Genomic DNA, 18994 nt, shown 5'->3' with positions numbered 1-18994 from the left:
ATGGCAGCACTCTCTGAACCTGAGGGCAACCTCCAAAAGAGTTTGGGAAATGCTGGCTTATTTTATACCTCAAGGTAAGCCATACAGAGGCACTGCTGGTAGCTCTGACTCAGATTAAGGGTGGTGGAGAAAGAACTGAGGCAGGGCAGGGGAGGTTTGGTCTCACAGCGCTCGTTTACTACTACTGGCAGCGCGAGACAGGGAGGGTGCATGTGTGACCCGACCAGGCACTGCTGTCTGAATTCTCCCACCAGGGGTGCAGAATCACCTGAAGTGGAGCACCCACAGGGACATCACTCAAAGAAGTATCTGCACTTAGCTAAGAACTCAACAAAAGAAAACCGAGCTGGAACTAAATGGGTCAGGCATAACAGGGAGCAAAGAGCAGAAGTTAAAAGGAGGCTCCAAGTCTCACCCATCCATGATGGGTAAAGAACTAAGCGTATGGACAATTGCTGGCTATTGAGCCTGGCAGGAAGACAAGCTTGCCCCTGCTGCTGCTAAGGCCATTGAATGGCTCAGCACACCTGAGGTTTAAGTTCAGACAACATGAAGCACAAGATTCAAAGAGCAGGGATCTATCAGAGCTGCCTTTGGAGAAACATCCTTATGCACAAAAACTGGACAGGACAGTGTGACTTTGTCTAATGTCTTTACTGTTTTAAATTCTGTATTAAAAATTAATACATTAAATCCTTATAAAAAAAGTAAGGCACGTGCAAACCACGTTGTGCAACTTCTGTCAGACCTTTACATCCCTTTTAATTAACAAGCATTATTACTTTAATTTGGCATTTCTAAAAAAATATTTTTTCCCATGCATGATAATCTGGAAAAAAGTGTTTAGCACTGACATCACAAACAATTCTAAATTTTGCACTAAGGGGTGATATGGCCATTGTTGCTATAGTAATACAACATAAAAGCTGAGCAGCTTGAGTACAAACAGATTCTGAAGCTGGTGACATCACAATGTAAGAGAATCGAAACAAGTTATATCCATTTTAGTCATATTCAGTAAGTGACAAGATTTGGCAACTCCAGTCTTTGTATCGCTAATGGTCAATCTCATTTGCACTGGTCACTGTCATACAATGCTGAAGACCATGGAAAGGTATTGTTCATAAGACACTTGAATCCAGCCATCCTGATCAGTATCATAGCGCCTGAATATGTCAGTCAGCCTCTGGAAAGAAACAGAAAGCGTTCAGATGAATGTAAACTGAGGTTTTTGGGATGCATTTCCAGCAAGAACAAATTCATGAGCTTTCCCTAGGGTGATTGTTTGGGAATTTAGATTCCATGACTAAGATAAAAGGTGGTTCTCTTTGCTCTTACCTGGTGGATGAATAAGCTTCCCCCTCGCCACCTCCCTGTGACATACCATGTCTTGAATTACATCTTTTATATATAATATGTAGCCTTTGAATTGTATACGTTTTGTTTAGCATCCAGCTCAATGTTTGTTAGCACATGACTGCCAAGAAATTTAGGGGGCAAAATTACTTCCCCATTGGACAGATACAAGATTTGCAAGCTGGTTCAACAAGAACCTTTGTATGTTTGAAAAGCAAACCTTGCTATCTGTTATAAACTTGATGGGTCATGTGCTGCATCATACTTGCATGTAAATAACCATGCATAGTTATAGTGTTGTATAAAAATAAAGAGGCCTAGTATAAAAATACTATGGAAACAAGTTACCACTTTAATAACTTCACTATAACCAGCGACTATGCCTGTCAATCATTAAACATCTCTACTATATTAAACCAGAGTTTGGAATTACAATGCATAAGGCTGTGGGTGCTGATTAACATTGCAAATGTTTGTAGGAAACTACTGATGTTTCTGCAGTGGGAAGACAGAACCACCAACAGTACAGAGCTAAGGAGATGACCCACAAAAAACAAAATGGAAATACTACTTGTCACTCTCTCCCTTTTCTGCATGCTGCACATTTGTCCACACCTTGTGGAATAAACACTGGCAGTAAGGAACATCACTCAGAATGCTGCAAAACTTTAGACAGTCTGGTGTTTTAGCACCACCGTGTCTCACTGAATCCTCCAGATTGTTTTCTGAGTACAACGGTAACAGAGGAACGCTGAGAGCTTTTCAGTGAGAGATCGTTTAGCCCTGCAGTGTAGACTAAAATGAAAAATCTGAATGCTGACTGAATGACAAACTCAGCTCTGAATTAAGCTTTAAAATACAATTCTCTATCGAGGAGTGGCTACAAAAAGATGATGGCTTCTTACACGATTCATGTGCATAGTCAGTTATAACTTAGCAAAATCTTTTATCTGAAAAGATATATTTTTATTGGGCTTGCAGAGCCAATAAAATTATGCAAGAACTGAAATAATAAGAATTAGATTCTAGTCAGCAGGACAAATTCTATTTTAGTTACACCCTGTGCACCCCAAAAGACAACACTGGGGTTGCATGAATGTAAGCTAAGGCAGAATCTGGATTGCATAGTCTTCATTGCCATGAGCCACAAGATAAGAATTCAGCTTGGCTTTAAAGGCCAGAATGAGTTTGCAAAGCCAGCAGAAAGCTTGTTTAAAAAAAAGGGGGGGGGGGGGGGGGAAGTGAAGGGGAGACCAAGCTTTTCTCTAGAAGGCAAACATGGAATCTCTCGCTCAGTGACACTAAGTCACTTCTCAGACAAGAGCCACTCTAAAAAAGGGAAGCACTTAGACATTGAGGTCTGTCATTTTGTACTTATTTGTATTATAGTAATGCCAAGAGGCCTCAAAGCACTTCACAGCTCAAGATCGAGCTTTAAGATTTTTCAAGGTTGATCAACACACAGGTGTATATAAGCACAGCGTTCCTAGGAGGTAGTATGTTAGTCATGTCAAATTAAATTCCTGATCCACCACATGCTTCAACTCCTGTACAAATCATGGCTTCCCATTTTGATATTAGATGTATTTCTTCTATTACCTGCAACACAACACAGCACTGAATGAAGTCATCAAAAGCAATTTGTCCTCTTCCTTGTCTGTCAAATTTCCGAACGAGGATATCATAGAATTGATCAGATAGTCGATATCCTTAGAAGAAAAAAGATTACAAGTTTGACATGACCAAAGCTGGGTAGTTTATATAAGAGCATTATAACACACAAAAGCAAATGTGCGTAAGTTATGTTGCAACAAACAGGCAAGAGTCATTAAGTAAAAGTTGTAGAACAGTAATCAAACTTAAATGGATATTACAATATATTCATCTACTGAAAAAAATGCTCCAACAAAATAGAAGCAATATAAAAAACGTGTAATGATTAAGAACATGACAAAAGAATGAATTGCAAACTCGATGAAATGAAATACTACAATGAATTTTAAATGATTATGCTGTTAGAAGGGAAATTAAAACAAGCGTTTAGGGCTGTGCTCAATATATTTTGTAATTAAACATTTTAATATCCTTTTTCATTGAAGTCAATTGAACAACTTGTTATCCGCTGCATCAAAAGAGAATGTAACTGTGCCGTAACAGGATGGCACAAGCTGTTGTTTCCAAATGCCATTTTCTGTTGAAGTCACAACTTCCAATTACTGCTAGGTGATACAAATGCCATGATGGAGCAACCAGGAAGACTAAGAGTTTTGCTAATTACACAGTGAATTATTTTCAACCAATATTTTGTTGTTTGAAACACTCCACACACCTCATCTTTTTTAACAAAGCTCACTACGAGTAAACTTAGCACGTGAAAATGTTAATACTTCATGCTTATATTAACACCTTTTATCACAGGATCTGACCAGTGTTTTTAGAAAGGTGGGCAAATTATTATCCCACCAAATTATTTACATATGAGGAAATGGGGATAACGTTAAGAGGGTTTGAGAGGAATTACTTAAATATTCTGAGGTCTTATGTCAAGTAAACAAGAGACCCTCTGGAGCACTTCTAGCAGAAGCTGTCAGGCACAGAGAAAAGCTCTGGAACATGTTCTACTAGCAGTCTACCAGAGTACAATGGACGAAGGGATACAGTCAGTTGTGTACAGTAAGACTCTCATAAGATCCCTTTGACCATGTGGAAATTTGAGTTTACTGGCACCTGTCACAGCTACACCTACTGTAGGTTTTCAGAAGATATAGGGGGTACCCATTTGATAGTTTCTGCACAGCTGCTTGAAAAGGGATGGTTAGAACTGGCTTATCTTTAAATTCATGAGGATTATTCATTCTCCTCTGAAAAAGAGGCAGTGAAGAAAGCGTTAGCAATTCAGACACTTTGGCTGTTTTACCTGCTATCTTTACAGTTAACAAATCAGGAGGAATTATCAAAAGGAGGGTTCAGAGCCTCTACAGTTTTTATCTGAAAATAGATAAAAATTAAAAGCTTCCTAATCTCGGCATTTGTAGGGCCTGATCTAAAGCCCAGTGAAGCCAGTGGGTGACTTCCCATTGACTTCAGTGGGCTCTAGATCATGCCCACATACTAAGGGGAGGTGTAGTAGACGACCATTAAAATAATCTTAAGGTTGTTCTATTTCAGAAAATTTCACCCTTTCCACAGGAGCGGAGGGGAGGGAGAAGAGGGATAACTCTTCCCCTTCCTCCTTTACTCCCACTCCCGCTTAGCTAGCCTATAAGCTGCGTTACACAGTAGCCTAACTTTTAGGAGTTCTGAGGTATATATAATGATGTGGCAAATTTGAAGAACTAAATGTTTTAGAGCATTGGTTCTAAGTAGATTTAATTCACATTTTTAAAAGAATTCAAGTTACCAAACAACATGACTTCTCCATAGCAGAATGAGAGTTAATTTTTTTGTTTTCAACAGGTTACATATGTAATATTAACTTTACATATAAAGGTTAAGAACTTCTCATCAAAGCAGGATTTGTAGAATACAATTCAAAAGTTACTTAATATAGCTGAATACTGACAACTATCACTAGAAATGTACAGGTGCCTCAAGTGTCCCTGCGAAGGGAAACAGGTTTATGCATTTGTCCAACAACTTTTTCCTTGTAGGTAATTAAATTTATTCCTTAAAGTTCTGGGAAAATTCTACAGCCTGTAAATGCTTTATGACCAATAGCACAGTGAGCCACTAATTAAAACATTTATAACTGAAACGCTGGTAAGACTTTTAGGATGTTTAATAAAGTATGAATTTAAAGAGTCACACCAAGTTTGCATACACTGATTCCCATTAATTATTTTTCAATTTTATTCAACAAAAGAGTTCAGATGATCTGTAAACTGCTCATGGCACAGATGTCAGTCTTTTGTGAAATGCCACATACATCCAAATGAGAAATAGCCACATTCCACCTCAATTATTGCTTACAATTGATTATTCCATTGTGTCACAACTGCGAAGTGGCACAGCCTTAAAGATAATTTAATTTAATTCTGGACAAAACCAGCCATTATATAGCAAACTATAATTATAAAAAAAAAATTACCAAAACCTGTTAGTGCTTGCTTTAGTTCATTTTTATCAATCATTCCAGAATTATCTCTATCATACGTTCGAAAAACATTCTGCCAATCTGAGATATACTTCCAGACTCCAGTGAATTCATTGAAGTTCACGCCACCTTTGTTCTCTCTATCAAACATGGCTGAAACAACATAATTGAAGCATTAATACATAAGAAACTATACTACAGTCTTTAGTAAGATTTTGCCATCTTTAATAAGAGCTTGGTTGGACTGGCTGATGAGGTGGTAAACAAATGAAGGGGAGGAGGATTTGTGAAAATAGTGCTGACCTGAAGTAAAAGTAGAAGAGTCCAGGAAAGCAGATAGGAGAGGAAGTGGTGAAATGGCAAAGGAGGATAGGAAAGAACAAAGGAAGTAACTGAAGAAGGCAACATGGAAGAACAATTGTGTGACAGTGAAGTCTCCTAGCGATCAAATGGATCAGTAGCAGATTAGCATGATGGTTTTGCTCTTCTGCAAGGAATTGCAAATCAGAAGGGGATAGAAAACCCCCCAAAGGATTCTTTAGCATTCAATCAGTCTCATTGGAAATTTCTATGACTTGTTACAACTATAATAAACTACTATTTTATTTTATTTATTTATTTTTTTACAATATAAGTTGGGCCCTACCAAATTCGTGGTCCATTTTGCTCAATTTCACAGTCATTGGGTTTTAAAAATGGTAAATTGCTATTTAACTCTGAAATTTCAGTGCTGTAATTATAGGGATTCTGACCCAAAAAGGAGTTGGGGGTGGGTGGGTTGCAAGGCTACTGGGTGGGGAGAGAGGAGGTTATGGTACTACTACTCTTACTTCTGCACTGATGCTGGCGGGGTGCTGCCTTCAGAGCTGGGCACTTGGCCAACAGCCACCCTCTCCAGCTGCCCAGCTCTGAAGGCAGCACAGAAGCAAGGGTGACAATTACGGTGACCCCCTAAAATAATGTTGTTATCCCCTTGTAACTCCCTTTTGGGTCAGGAGCCCCCCAGTTTGAGAAACGCTGGTCTACCCTGTGAAATCTGTACAGAATAGGGTAAAATGCACAAGAGACCAGATTTCATGGTCCGTGATGGGTTTTTCATGGCTGTGAATTTGGTAGGGCCCTAAATATAAAATGGCACCAGACTTGAGATTCAATTTGAGCTATATACTTGAACAGATTTGAGTAAATAATTATGAATACATTGTTTATAAGCTGTGTGAGGGAGGAAGAGACATTTTTAAAGTTCCATTTGTTTGTCTCTTGCTATACCACTAACTTGCTACCAGCTTCTTTTGCATTGCTGACAATTACTCCAATACCTGTCAGATGGTTTCTGCTTTTCCTCCTCCATTTTGGTCTTTTTTTTAGGTTAACATAGAAATATCAAGCAGAAAAACTGATTCTAATTAGAACAAAGGTTTTAAAATTGTTCCCAGTGACTTACTGGTATTAAACATGAAGACAGTGCTACTGTCAAAAATTGGTGACTTTTCCCCTATGTTTCTGACACTTGCCATTTTCTCAGCTGTCTTGTAATCTTCCCTAACAGTTGCTCGGGCAACCGTGTGTGCGCACGCGCACACACACACACAGAAAATATACTAATGACTATAGGTTTTCAAAACAGAGGAAGTGTCACTAGGTCTTTGGACTATTTCTTCCTAATGAATAGCTTTTTTGGAACGGGGTTACCGGAAGGGAGAACTGAAGCTTGTATTAATGATGTTCACAGTGTTACACAAAGCTGCTGCAAAGATCAGCTATAAAGAATATATTATACATTGTACCATGTACTTTCAGTTTACTGTTAATCTAAACTGATGTAACTAAGTGCTGCAGCATGTGAAAACCTTAGCCATCAGCTACAGGAGATAATAAAAATGTTATTTAAAAGACATACCCTGAATACGTAACATTGTACAATTATACTTACACAGAATTGACCTGACAGTTGCTGGATTAAATGGAGTCCATGTTCCTGAAACAGACAGAAAAGCAGTATGGTGAAGCTTAAATAGGAAAAATAACCATAATTAAAAAAAAAAACAAACCCCACAAAAAAACCCACCACACCCCAGATGACAGCCTAGCTAGAAAGCTCAGAGCTAGATCTCGTGGAGGCAATACACAAAATAATACGGCCGCTTCTCAGTGGTATCTAGGGCCTTGTCTTCACGTACGGTGCAGCTGTAGCGCTTTACAGAAGATGCTACTATGCCAACAGGAGAGCTCTCCCATCAACATAGCACTGTCTACGTGGGGGGTTAGGTCGCTATAATGACATCATCCACACTCCTGAGTGATGTAGTTATATCAATATAGGTCTCAAGTGTACACTTAGTGGCCCTAGTTTCAGGCAGACCCAACATTTTATAACGTTTGCACACTAGCAGGAAAGTAACTCATTCTGCAGGTTGTTGAGACACTACTGCTCGGATCAGGAAGGAATTTTTTTTTCCTCCCTTGGTACACAAGTGAGGAGGGGGCATATAAAGAAGAGGACAATATTTGTGTCTCTTCATTTGAAGTACTGGCAATATAAAATCTGGATTTACCATCTCATCCATTACGTTAAATACTATGTGCATATAATTAAACATTTAAAAGAAGAATGTTCAATGGAATCCTTTGTGAAATACAAAACAAATAGGGATTTTAGTCTTAAGTGCTTTGCTTTTATTTTACAGAAAACTCAATAGTTCTTTATCCAATCCAGAACTTTTAGGCTGGCATTAGAATTCAAACTTTAGATTGTGTATAGTGTTAGAGTAAGACCTTTGATAACATTTGACCTGAGCATGCACAGAAGCAGTGATTTTTTTTTTTTTTTTTTTTAAATCTTTTCGTTTTCTTCACCAAATTTACAGCATTACTCCTCATGGAAGCCAGTGTCAGTGTTTCAAGTTTTACAGGTTTCAGAGTAGCAGCCGTATGACAGGTTTCAGAGTAGCAGCTGTTTTTTTTCCACTGAATGCATCCGATGAAGTGAGCTGTAGCTCACAAAAGCTTATGCTCAGATAAATTGGTTAGTCTCCAAGGTGCCACTAGTACTCCTTTTCTTTTTTCAAGTTTTATAGTTATCCACAGTCACTTGATAAATTGCCCTGTTCTGTTCATGTCCTCTAAGCATCTCGCACAAAGTACTGTCAGAAGGTAGGCTGTGGAGCTAGATCAGAGGTGGGCAAACTATGGCCTGCGGGCTGGATCCGGCCCCTCAGGGCTTTGGATCTGGCCCGCGGGATTGCCACCCCCATGGTGCCACGGGCCCCACGCTGCTCCAGGAAGCAGCCAGCAGCACATCCCTGCCCCCCACCCCCGGGGCTGCAAAGAGCTCCGTGCGCTGCCCTTGCCTGAGGGTACCTCCCCCGAAGCTCCCATTGGCCGTGGTTCCCCATTCCTGGAGCCTGCCCTGGCGCACACCGTTGCCACCCCGGAGCCGCTCCAGGTAAGTGGAGCTGGGCTGGAGCTCGCACCCCAACCCCCTCCTGCAGCCAACTCCCTGCCCTGAGCCCCTGCCTGCATCCCAACCCTCTGCCCTGAGCCCTCTGCCTGCACCCCTCCTCCACCGCAACCCCCTTCCCTGAGCCCTCTCGTACACCCCGCACCCCTCCTCTGCCCCAGCCCCTTGCCCTGAGCCCCTTCCTGCACACCACACCCCTTTTCCCACACCCCGCACTTCCTCCCACACCCCAACCCCCTGCCCTGGCCCTGCAAGCTATTTCCCCACCCAGATGTGGCACTCGGGCCAAAAAGTTTGCCCACCCCTGGGTTAGCTGGACCATTGGTCTTACTCCGTATGGCTGTTCTTATGAATGGCTGTTGGGATGATGTAAATCACAGTGATGAGTTCAAGAAAAAGAACCAAAAAAAAAACACCACTGGGTTATTTTTCTTGGGGGAGTTGTTTTCACCATCCAGCTGCTTTTGAACAGCAGTGACAACCATTGGTGCTGTCTGCAGATTTGGATGTCAGTATGGCATTGGTTCACGTTTGGAAGGTCATCCTCATAACTGAGCTTATCACTGGTAATGAATGAAAACGGGCCACAAAGCATATTGAAAACCTAAATTCTACAAAAATAATGGCTTAGGCCTCTGCTCTCCATGGAAGTCTCCTATTTGCTGGCAGTACACAGGCTTTTCACTGTTGTCACAAAGTCACCGGCGCAATGCTCTGGAACTACTCCACATGAAGTCAGCCAGGATTCTGGGGAGCATGCCTCCTCTCTCTGAGCATATTGCTGCCAGGGCAAGAAGCTTACATAGCTTCGACCTTACTGGGCCTGGCCTCGGAGCATTCAGCATCCCCTTCCACACCATGCGCTTCCTGCAGCGAGTCCGCCCGGGCGGTGCTCCTGGGGAAGCCAGAGATCCCTGCACCCCAACTCTGCAGTCAGCTATGACTCTCAGCTAGCATGTAGAACAGAAGGTTTATTAGTCGACAGGAATACAGTGTAGAACAGAGCTTACTGGCACAGAAATTAGTGACTTTCAGCCAAGTCCATCTTGGAATCCCAGGCCAGATGTCCTGGACTCCCCCTGCCAGTCCCCACAAGCAGACTGCCCAGTTTCCAGTGACCTGACCTCAGACCTCCCCTGTTGCTCCTCCTCCTGGTCTTTGTCTTGCTTCCCGGGGCAAAGAGTCACCTGGTTGTACCCCCTCCTGGGTCTCAGGTTACGAAGGGCACCGGCCATAGCATACGTGCAGGCAGCTGGAGCAGCTTCACCTGCCCCAGAGGGTCTCAGCCGAAGTCTCACATCTTATTCCTACCACCAAGACACTGCTGCAGCACACAGGGAAACTGAGGCACATGCAGTAGTGATGCAAAACAGTAACACTCACATAGGCTCACATACAACATAAAGGAAAATACCCACTTCGTCACAACTGTCTGTTCAAGAAACTACAAATACACCCGCTTCTATAATAAGTTCATACTAAAAGAGAACTATTGCCCTGCCAATTACAGTGGCCACTGTTAAGTTGCAAGATTTGCCACCTCCCATGTCTCTTTTGCACAAAGATTCTCTCAGGATGAAGTGTGACCTGCTTGAATTCTTTCCAGTATTGTAAGTAGAAATGCCTGGCAAATTGATAGAACTGTTTAGTGTGTACGGACACACACAGGCCAACTGATACAGCCAATAGGGATTTATCAGTGGTGTGGACAAGTCTCCCTGAATGGCTAGGAATATTCGTTGTCCTTTATAAGAAATGTGTCTTGTAAATGTGCCACAAGTCTTCTCTACTCCTAGACCTAATTCCCCATTAACTTTCACAAACATTCCACTTGTGATATTATTATCATTAGTTATCGGTGTGATGGCCCAGGTGCTGGAACTGGGAAGAACAGTAATACGTTGAGGTCTCTTTCTGAAGGGGAATAAGCTTTTAGTCCAATACCAGTTTAGGGATGCTTTTTTTTTGATCCTCTGTTTTTGTTTTTAATTGGGGGTATACATATAGTCTGAACCTCTAATATGGAGGTTTAAAAAAAAAAAAAGCTTCCAAGCAGCTTGCAGGCATTTCACTCAAAAAGTTTAGATCTTAATGTTTCTAGTATCTATGTCAATCTTTAGAATATTTCTCCTTTACAAAGTTAAAAGGGATGTGATAAGAACATACATGTTCTTATCACATCCCTTTTTACTATGCACATTAGAAACTACAGTAAATTTATATACAACCATCTAGAAGCCTAGAGAAGAATGGGTGGAATCACTGGTGAATGGAAAGAGAGAAGGAGCTTGTGTGGAATCAACTGCCATTATATCCTGGGACAAGGGAGTAGGTGGAATTGAGAATGGTTGAGATGCTTGGTTTGTTAGAATACAAAAACTTATGGAATGTGGGCAAGATATCTGTTAATGCATTTATATAAACAGCCTAGCTCATCTGTTTTTCAGTCTTCCCAGTGTTCAATTCCTAAGTGGTGATTCCTCATAACTATATATAATGTTCAAACTGCTAACCAATACTGTAAACAGTCAAGGAAGAAAGGCATATAGAAATTATGGCAGTTGTGTAACAACACTGAAGTGGGTCACAGTGAAAAAAAGGTTAATTTGAGGAATTTAAAGTAGAAGGGCTGGCAAAGACAGGTTTCCAAAATTATTGTAAACAAATTGTGAACAAAAACATCGACCCAAATTTCTTCAGTTTCTCTATTTTTGCCACAATTTTAAAGTTTCACCCTTTCAAGCAGGCTATTCTAGTTACTGGGTAAAAAAATATGTGATACAGTGAGTAGATCCTATTATCCCAGGTAAACAACTAATTTATTTTGCTATTAGTCAGAAGACTAATGGCATTTTGTACTCCACAGTAAGTTCTGTTTCCTAGGTATATTCCAGGTCAGATGATTAGTAATAAAAATGATATTTTGTTCCTGATAGCACTGCAACCCAATGTCACTTGGCCTCACCTTCATCACAGACCCCTTGTGCAGAAAGGGTGACAGAATTAAACTTTGCAGGGATCCCACATGAAAGGAAAAGGGAATGCAACAGCTACCCAACACAAGCCTCTCAGGTGTTCCAGAAAAAGGCATGAAATTACCAGAAAAAACTGCCCACTGTAGTTAGACATCAAAGATGTATGAACAGCACCTCCTAGTCAACTGTAACTAAGACTTGTCTACACTTGAAATGCTACAGTGGGACCGGAAGAGCAGCTCTGTGTGGCCTGAAAGCTTGTCTCTCCCACCAGCAAAAGTTGGTCCAACAAAACATATTGCCTCACCCACCTTGTGACAGACTAAATAAATGGCTTTGTGAAGCACTAATGAGAACACTTTACCACCTCCTTCCTTCTGTAATATCCAGTTATTTCTGTCTCTATTAAAAACCATCACTGACCATTATACCTCTTACCATCCTAATTTCCTGCACCACGGTATGCAACAAAGATTACATGTGCATCAAGACAGGTTGGAAGTGCTCCTGTAAAATTTTCCTGGATTATACACTGGTCCTGGTTAAAAAAAATGAAGGGCACATTGAGAAGCGATGAGTAATATGGATCATAATTACACCTTAATTTCTGTGAAAACGAGGACAGCCGGAGGATGCTCTACTTAATGCTTTTTCTCTCCAGAATAAACAATCCAATGCAGAGAAACTGACAACTGGAGCTGAGCTTGTGCTATCAAAAACCGAAGACAGAACATTAAAAAAAAAAATCCAGTTCTTCTTTAAGGTCTGAAAAAAGAAACCTTCTGCGGCTATGAATTATACATCTTATCTGTCTCCGATTTTTGTTTTGCTCCCTTTTTTATTCACTTCGTGCTCAGTCTTCCACTGCAGAATTGCTCCCTGTTACATGTTAAGATTTTCAGTTTCCTTTTGTACTTCTTAGAAGAGATCTACATCATGTAACCAAAGGGGGAATAAGAAATGCATATGCTAAATTTATAAGAAGCTATTTTTTTTCCCCTTAGTCACACTTACCGTTGGATAATGCCTGCTGAAGTTCACTGTCAGATATTACTCCACTCCTGTCTTTATCAACCCTGAAAACAAATGCAAATTTTAAAGATTTCACCTTAAAATGTGTAACTTAAAAAAATTGTTTTAAATGTGAGAATTATTTCAGTAATAGTTTGAAAACTGTTTTTAATCAGAAAAAATTAAAAAAGGAGAACATTTATACTAATTAAAGCCCAGATTCAGGGGAAAAAAAACAAAAACAATCCAAACAACCAAACAAAAACCCTTAGGCCTTGTCTACATTTGAGTTTTGTTGACAGAAGTCAGGTTTCGTTGACAAAACAGTGGAGGTGCACACTCTTCAATGCTCCTTCCACCAACAAAACTCTCCTGCTTTGCCATCGAAATAAAACCACCTTGACGAGAAGCGTAGAGCTTTTTACAGTGAAGTTACATTGACAAAAAGTGTCAGCGTGGACACTGTGGTTGGTTATATTGCTATAAATGACATCCAGGTGGTGTCCCAAAATGCCCATCCTGACTGCTCTAGTCAGCAGTTCAAACCCCGCTGCTCTGCAACCAGGTACACAGGCATCCGCCCCTCTCCCTTTACAGGCTCAGGAATTTTTGAAATTCTGCTTTGTTTGCTCGGTGTGGAAAGCTCATATCGCATCTTCCCATCTGACCATCGCGGCTCCATGAACCAAATAGGGTCCCACTTGAAGCACTCCGGAGCTGTTGGATCTGCTGAGTATATGAGGAGGGGAGGCTGTGCAGTCCCAGCTCCACTCCAGCAAACATCAAGGAGCTGAAGCAGGCGTACCAGAAGGCAAGAGAGGCAAACCGTTGCTCTGCTGCTGAAGACCAGTTGCTTCTATAAGGAGCTGGATGCCAACCTCAGCTGTGACCCCATCTCCATGAACCCCATGGATACTTCAGCGGGGCTGGAGACCGTGAAATCAATCCTGAGGACAAAGTAGTGGACAAGGAGGTTGAGTTGGAGGACAAAACGGGACAAGGTTGTCCAGGACCTCATCTTGACCTCAGAGGGTTTGAGCCAGTCCCAGCGCTCTGTCTCTAGACTGCACGATACAGGAGAAGGGAGCTCTGGTAAGCGATGTTTTTGAGTTGATGCTGCTCAGTTATATGAGGTAGAGCTGTTCTTTGCTTTGTTATATTCTAGAAGTGGGTAAAGGAATAGAAATGTACACAACTAGCTGTGTTTGCGTGTGCTTCACATTCCCCTGTGCAGCTAAGCAGTGCTGTGGAACAGTGTTGTTGCACACTAGGATTTCACAGGAATCCTCCATAGAGATCTCTAGGAAACTTTCCTGGAGGTACTCGCCAATCCTCTGCTGAAGGTTCCTTGGCAGAGCTGTTTTGTTCCTTCCCCCATTGGCACAGGAAGGTTTCTTACAACTGGCAGTCACTTGTGCAGGGACCCAAAGCGGCATACAGGTAAGCAGCCCAGGGACCCAGTCTGAAGCTGCATGCATCCAGGAGATGCACCCTTTCATCCTTACTTATCCTCAGGAGTGAGATATCTGCTACAATGACCCCTGCCTGTTGAAAGTGGTGGCAGAATTTACAATTTTGTCCCCAATCACCTGCAGTGAACCCCTTAAAAAAACACCTAAACCCTTTGCCCTATCTTGAGCCCCTCCCCCCCGGGCTGAACTAATCATGGTTAAGGCATTAGCTGAGCTCTGTGCTTGCCAAGAGAAAATGAGAAATATTCGTATGTAAAAAGAGCTGTATTTTACTAGCATGATTCAATGTCGTGAGTGTACTAACAATCATGATTCTGTTTCTTGTGCTTCTGCGGATGTGACCTTCAGGGTGGAGCGCTTCCACCAGATAAGGAAGCAACTGAGGAAGAGCAAGGAGGACATGTTTCGAGATGTGCTCCAATCCTTGGAGGACGATAAACAAGAACACAGAGTGTGGAGAGCGACTTTAAAAGAAAATTACAAAATAGACAGGCAGGATAAAAAGAGGAGTCAGTACCAAATTTTAATAGACCAGGAGTGGATGATAAAAATGATGGAGGACCAAACGGAGATGTTGGAAGTCCCTATTCACGCTGCAGGCAGAATTCATGTGTGCTCTCCCCCACTACAGCCAATACAGAACTGCTTGCCCTGCTCTCCCCAAACTCCTCCCATATATTCCTTCCAACCTCCTGACACATCTTGATACCCTATTCACTCTACCTCTACTCGACAGCTTCCAAAATGATAGCTGGACTTGCACTCAGCTCTGAGAGACCACCCTGCCCTTCCTTGTCATCTCCCTTCCCATCAAGTGTTTTGTGTATGTTGCTTATTTATATATAACAAAAACAAAAATTATCTGAAAGATCACCAACCTTTGTCTGTCTCCTACACACAGTGGTTGCTACTGAAATTAATACACAGTGGCAACTGGATCATTTGCAGACTACAAATCACAGTCAGGAATCATTAAAATTGTCATGCAAGGTGATAACTTAAAGCATGGCAGAGCTGTATAGAAAAAGATATTAGTGGTGCTAATTGTCAAAATGGTGCCTCAAGGCCTTCCTGATTCGAATAGTACCCTGTTGTGTCCCTCTAGTAGCCCTGGTATATGGCTGCTCAAAATCAGCTGCTAGGTGATCTGCCTCCGCATTCCACACCGCAGGGGGAAACTTTGGACCCCTAGCCTCACAAATATTATGGAGTGCACAGCAAGCTGCTAGGACCATGGGAACATCTTCCTCATTTAGGTCTAATCTGCCATTAAAAGCACGCTGGCGCTGCCTTTATCTGCCAAATGCAGATACCATTCTATGGTCATTATGCACCTCCTCAGCCTATTGTTGAAGTGTTCCTTGCTGCTGTCCAGGTTTCCCATATAAGGCTTCATAAGCCATAGGTGTAAGGGGCAGGCTGGGTCCCCAGGATCACTGTGGGCATTTCAACATCCCCCAATGGAATGTTCTGGTCTGGAAATAAAGTTCCTCCTTGCAGCTTTCCATACAGCAGTCGTTCTCAACCAGCCCCGTGGGGGTCCACCAAGCAGGGCCAGCATTAGACTTGCTGGGGCCCAGTGCAGAAAGCCACCTGGGGCTGAAGCCAAAGCCTGAGCAACTTAGCTTTGTGGGATCCCCTGCCCACGACCCACGCCACAATTGCCTTGCTTGCTACCCCCTAATGCCTGCCCTGGCTTTTATATGCAGAAAAAGCAGTTGTGGCACAAGTGGGCTGTGGAGTTTTTAATAGCACATTGGGGGGGGGCCCTCAAAAAAAAAAAAAAAAGTTGAGAACCCCTGCTACACAGGCCAGCGTTCCTGAAGATGCATGTGTGATATACCTTCCCGGACCACCCTGTGTTGACGTCAGTGAAACGCCCATGGTGGTCCACAGGCGCCTGCAATACCATAGAGAAGTACCCCTTTCTATTAATGTACTCCACTGCAAGACAGTCCGGGTCCAAAATTGGGATATGCGTGCCATCTACTGCCCTGCCACAGTTAGGGAATCCAATTGCTGCAAAGCTACCCACTATTTCATGCACATTTCCAAGAGTCAAAGTCCTTCATAGCAGGAAGAGACTAATGGCCCTGCACACTTGCCTTAACGCAGCCCCAACAGTGTACTTCCCGACTCCAAACTGATTTGCGACTGTCTGGTAGAAGTCTGGAGTTGCCAGCTTCCACACAGCAATTGCCACGTGCTTCTCCACCAAGAGGGCGGCTCTCATTTTGATGTCCTTTTGCTACACCGCTGAGGTGAGCTCTGCACACAGTTCCAGGAAGATGGCTTTCCGCATCTGAAAGTTCTGCATCCACTGCTCGTCATCCCAGACCTGCATATCAGTGTGATCCCATCACTCATTGCTTGCTTCCTGAGCCCAAAAGCAAGGTCCACCATGTGCTGCTGCTCCATGAATGCCAAAAATACGCTGGTGTTGTTTCTTTCTAGGGCATGCAGCAGGTCAGGCAACTCTGATCCCTGTTCAGATTGGGTGCTCATGACAGACTGCATGACCAACCACGATGTGTTCACAACAGTGGAGAGCGGTGCACGATCCATCTTTTCAGACAGAGATGGCAGCCACACAGCGAACACAGGTCATTGAAAAATGCCACGAAACACAGTTGGAAGCCCATGGAATGATGGGATGGAAAACACTGTATTGTGGACATTGAGCCTGTACCCATGATGCATTGCGATCCACTCTGCCTTCCCACAACGCCTAGCTACAGAAAGTGGTGAGTTGCACAGTGGGATGGCTACCCACAGTTGACTACATCCACTGTTGATGATAGAGCACCAACTGTGGACGCGCTCCGCCGACGGAAGGAGTGTCGTGTGAACATGCACAAGTGATGTAATTATACCGCTCTTCGATCGTCGGCATAACTTGCTCAACAAAACTCTGAAGTGTAAACAAGGCCTTACGCACATGCTTAACTTGACTGGCATGCACAGTCCCACTGAAGTCAGAGGGACTACTCACAGTAATAAAATTAAGCATATTTAAGTATTTGTAGAATTGGGGCCTTTTTAAAAGTTGTTTTTTGATCCTGCCTGCTAAAACAAGATATCTTGTCTTCTCTAAAGCCATTCATTACAAAGCTTAACATGTAAATATTTTACAGGTATCACAAATATAAACCTTTTAACTAGTGATAAAAAGTATTAAGGGCTACAGGAATAGGAAAAATAATCATGAATAGAAATGAATATATGTATAGTTATGAATGAATCGTCAAAGACGCTGGTAAGCCACCAAAAAAACCCCAGAAAGTTTGGGTATATGCCACAGAAAACAACTCAACAATATGATATTTAAAATGAGTGTGAAAACCTGTGCAATGAACACTGAACTAATGGAAAAGAAAAGCCAGGGAATAGATGAAAGAAACCCATATTATTAAAACCAAGCAGGTGGAGCACTACAAACACTGAGAGTGACCTTTAGAGAAAAAATAATCAGTAAGGGATAATCACCTAATCACAGGTTTTGGCATACAACACGAAGTATTAGCTATTAATGCCTATATGAGAGACATCTTAGAAGAGCACAATGCATAATGCTCATCAAGTGCTCCAGTAAGAGCGCAATAGAGTGGGGAAACCTACAGTCTGTTTCAGGGTTGCTTTCCCTACCCCCAAAAAGAGGATTAGGCCCCCCGTTTATTCTGTCCCGCAGTGTCCCCAGGAGCTGCAAGTAGCGCTGCGCCCAGTACGTGCTCAGCCGCCCTCAGAGCTGGCGGCTCCGGAGGGACTTCACACACCTCGCAGCCTCACTGCTGACATGGGAGGGGCTGCTCTTCAGGCCGGTCTGCACATCCCCCTCAACCAGGCCAGTGCGGCTAGACCGGAACGGCCCGGCGCGGACAGGTTGGGCCGCTCTCCGTCCCAGCAGGGGCTATTCCCGCACTGCCCCGGGCTCAGCCGCCTCCACCCCGGGGCCGGGCTCGAGGAACTGACCCACCGACCGCGGTGCTGCACCGGGCCAGACGCGGCCTTTGAAGAGGGAGGGGCGGCGAGACTCAGCTGGGTGGGGACCCACAGGGTCGGACCGAAGGGCGGCTCCAGGAAACCAGCCCGGCTGCGGGGCGGCGGCCGCCGCCGCAGGGTAGCGGGGCCCGACCCCACCCCCGGGAGGTGCCCCGCGGTGGGAGCCGGGCGGGTGGGCGGGGTAACCCGGCGGCTCCGGGCAGGCTGAGGGGAAGGGAGCCCCAGGGTGTTTGCTGCTGGCGAGGACACCCGCGTAACGGCAGCCGCATCCCCTCGGCGCGGGGGCTCTCACCTCTGGAACACGCCCCACAGGAAGTTGGGCTCCTGCATACCCGGGGCGCCGGGCCCCGCGCCGGGCCGATACTGATACCCCGCTGCCATCGCCCTCGCGCGCCACACAACCCTGCTCGCTCGCAACGGCGACCCAGCTCAGCAACGGTCACGAGACCGCGAACTCTTACCTCACTTCCGCTTCCTGCCCGTCTACGGCACAGTGTCCCTGCGGGGGAATCACATGACTGACCAGCCTTGCGAGCGGCCTGGCTCCGCCCCTGGGATTCCACAGCGGGGTGGGGAATGACCCCCCACCACCCCACTGTGGGGATTCTAAGAGAAACCCCGCCCCTTC

General features: G+C 43.7%; 1 protein-coding gene across 4 annotated transcripts; it reads right to left on the bottom strand.

Annotated features, from left to right (window-relative positions):
- Positions 1-638: 638 nt before the first annotated feature.
- PDCD6 (programmed cell death 6) lies at positions 639-18960 on the bottom strand. 4 transcript variants are annotated; one of them, XM_027824308.3, is made up of 6 exons: positions 18828-18960; positions 12899-12960; positions 7383-7427; positions 5444-5602; positions 2956-3065; positions 639-1186 (listed from the first exon to the last, which is right to left on the bottom strand). In XM_027824308.3, the coding sequence occupies exons 4-6, from the start codon at positions 5598-5600 to the stop codon at positions 1088-1090; spliced, it is 366 nt and encodes a 121-aa protein (XP_027680109.1). In that variant the 5' UTR covers positions 5601-5602; positions 7383-7427; positions 12899-12960; positions 18828-18960; the 3' UTR covers positions 639-1087. The 4 variants fall into 4 exon arrangements, with proteins under 4 accessions (XP_027680109.1, XP_043396256.1, XP_007061874.1 ...); XM_043540321.1 differs by having other exon boundaries at positions 5450-5602; positions 18828-18854; XM_007061812.4 differs by having other exon boundaries at positions 18659-18843.
- Between the last annotated feature and the right edge of the window lie 34 nt (positions 18961-18994).

The sequence above is a fragment of the Chelonia mydas genome, chromosome 2 (assembly GCF_015237465.2).
Source record: "Chelonia mydas isolate rCheMyd1 chromosome 2, rCheMyd1.pri.v2, whole genome shotgun sequence".
NCBI classification, from domain to species: Eukaryota; Metazoa; Chordata; order Testudines; family Cheloniidae; genus Chelonia; species Chelonia mydas.
This window is presented reverse-complemented; position numbering and strand designations above follow the sequence as displayed.

Bases quoted from the DNA above. Each gene is read 5' to 3' on its own strand.
- PDCD6 (XM_007061812.4), bottom strand. From the start codon at position 18,747: ATGGCAGCGGGGTATCAGTATCGGCCCGGCGCGGGGCCCGGCGCCCCG. The intron at 3,066-5,443 runs GTAATTTTTTTT...TTTTCTTCTAAG, and splicing joins GCAAGCACTAACAGGTTTTG to GATATCGACTATCTGATCAA. The intron at 1,187-2,955 runs GTAATAGAAGAA...GTTTCTTTCCAG, and splicing joins AGTGCTGTGTTGTGTTGCAG to AGGCTGACTGACATATTCAG.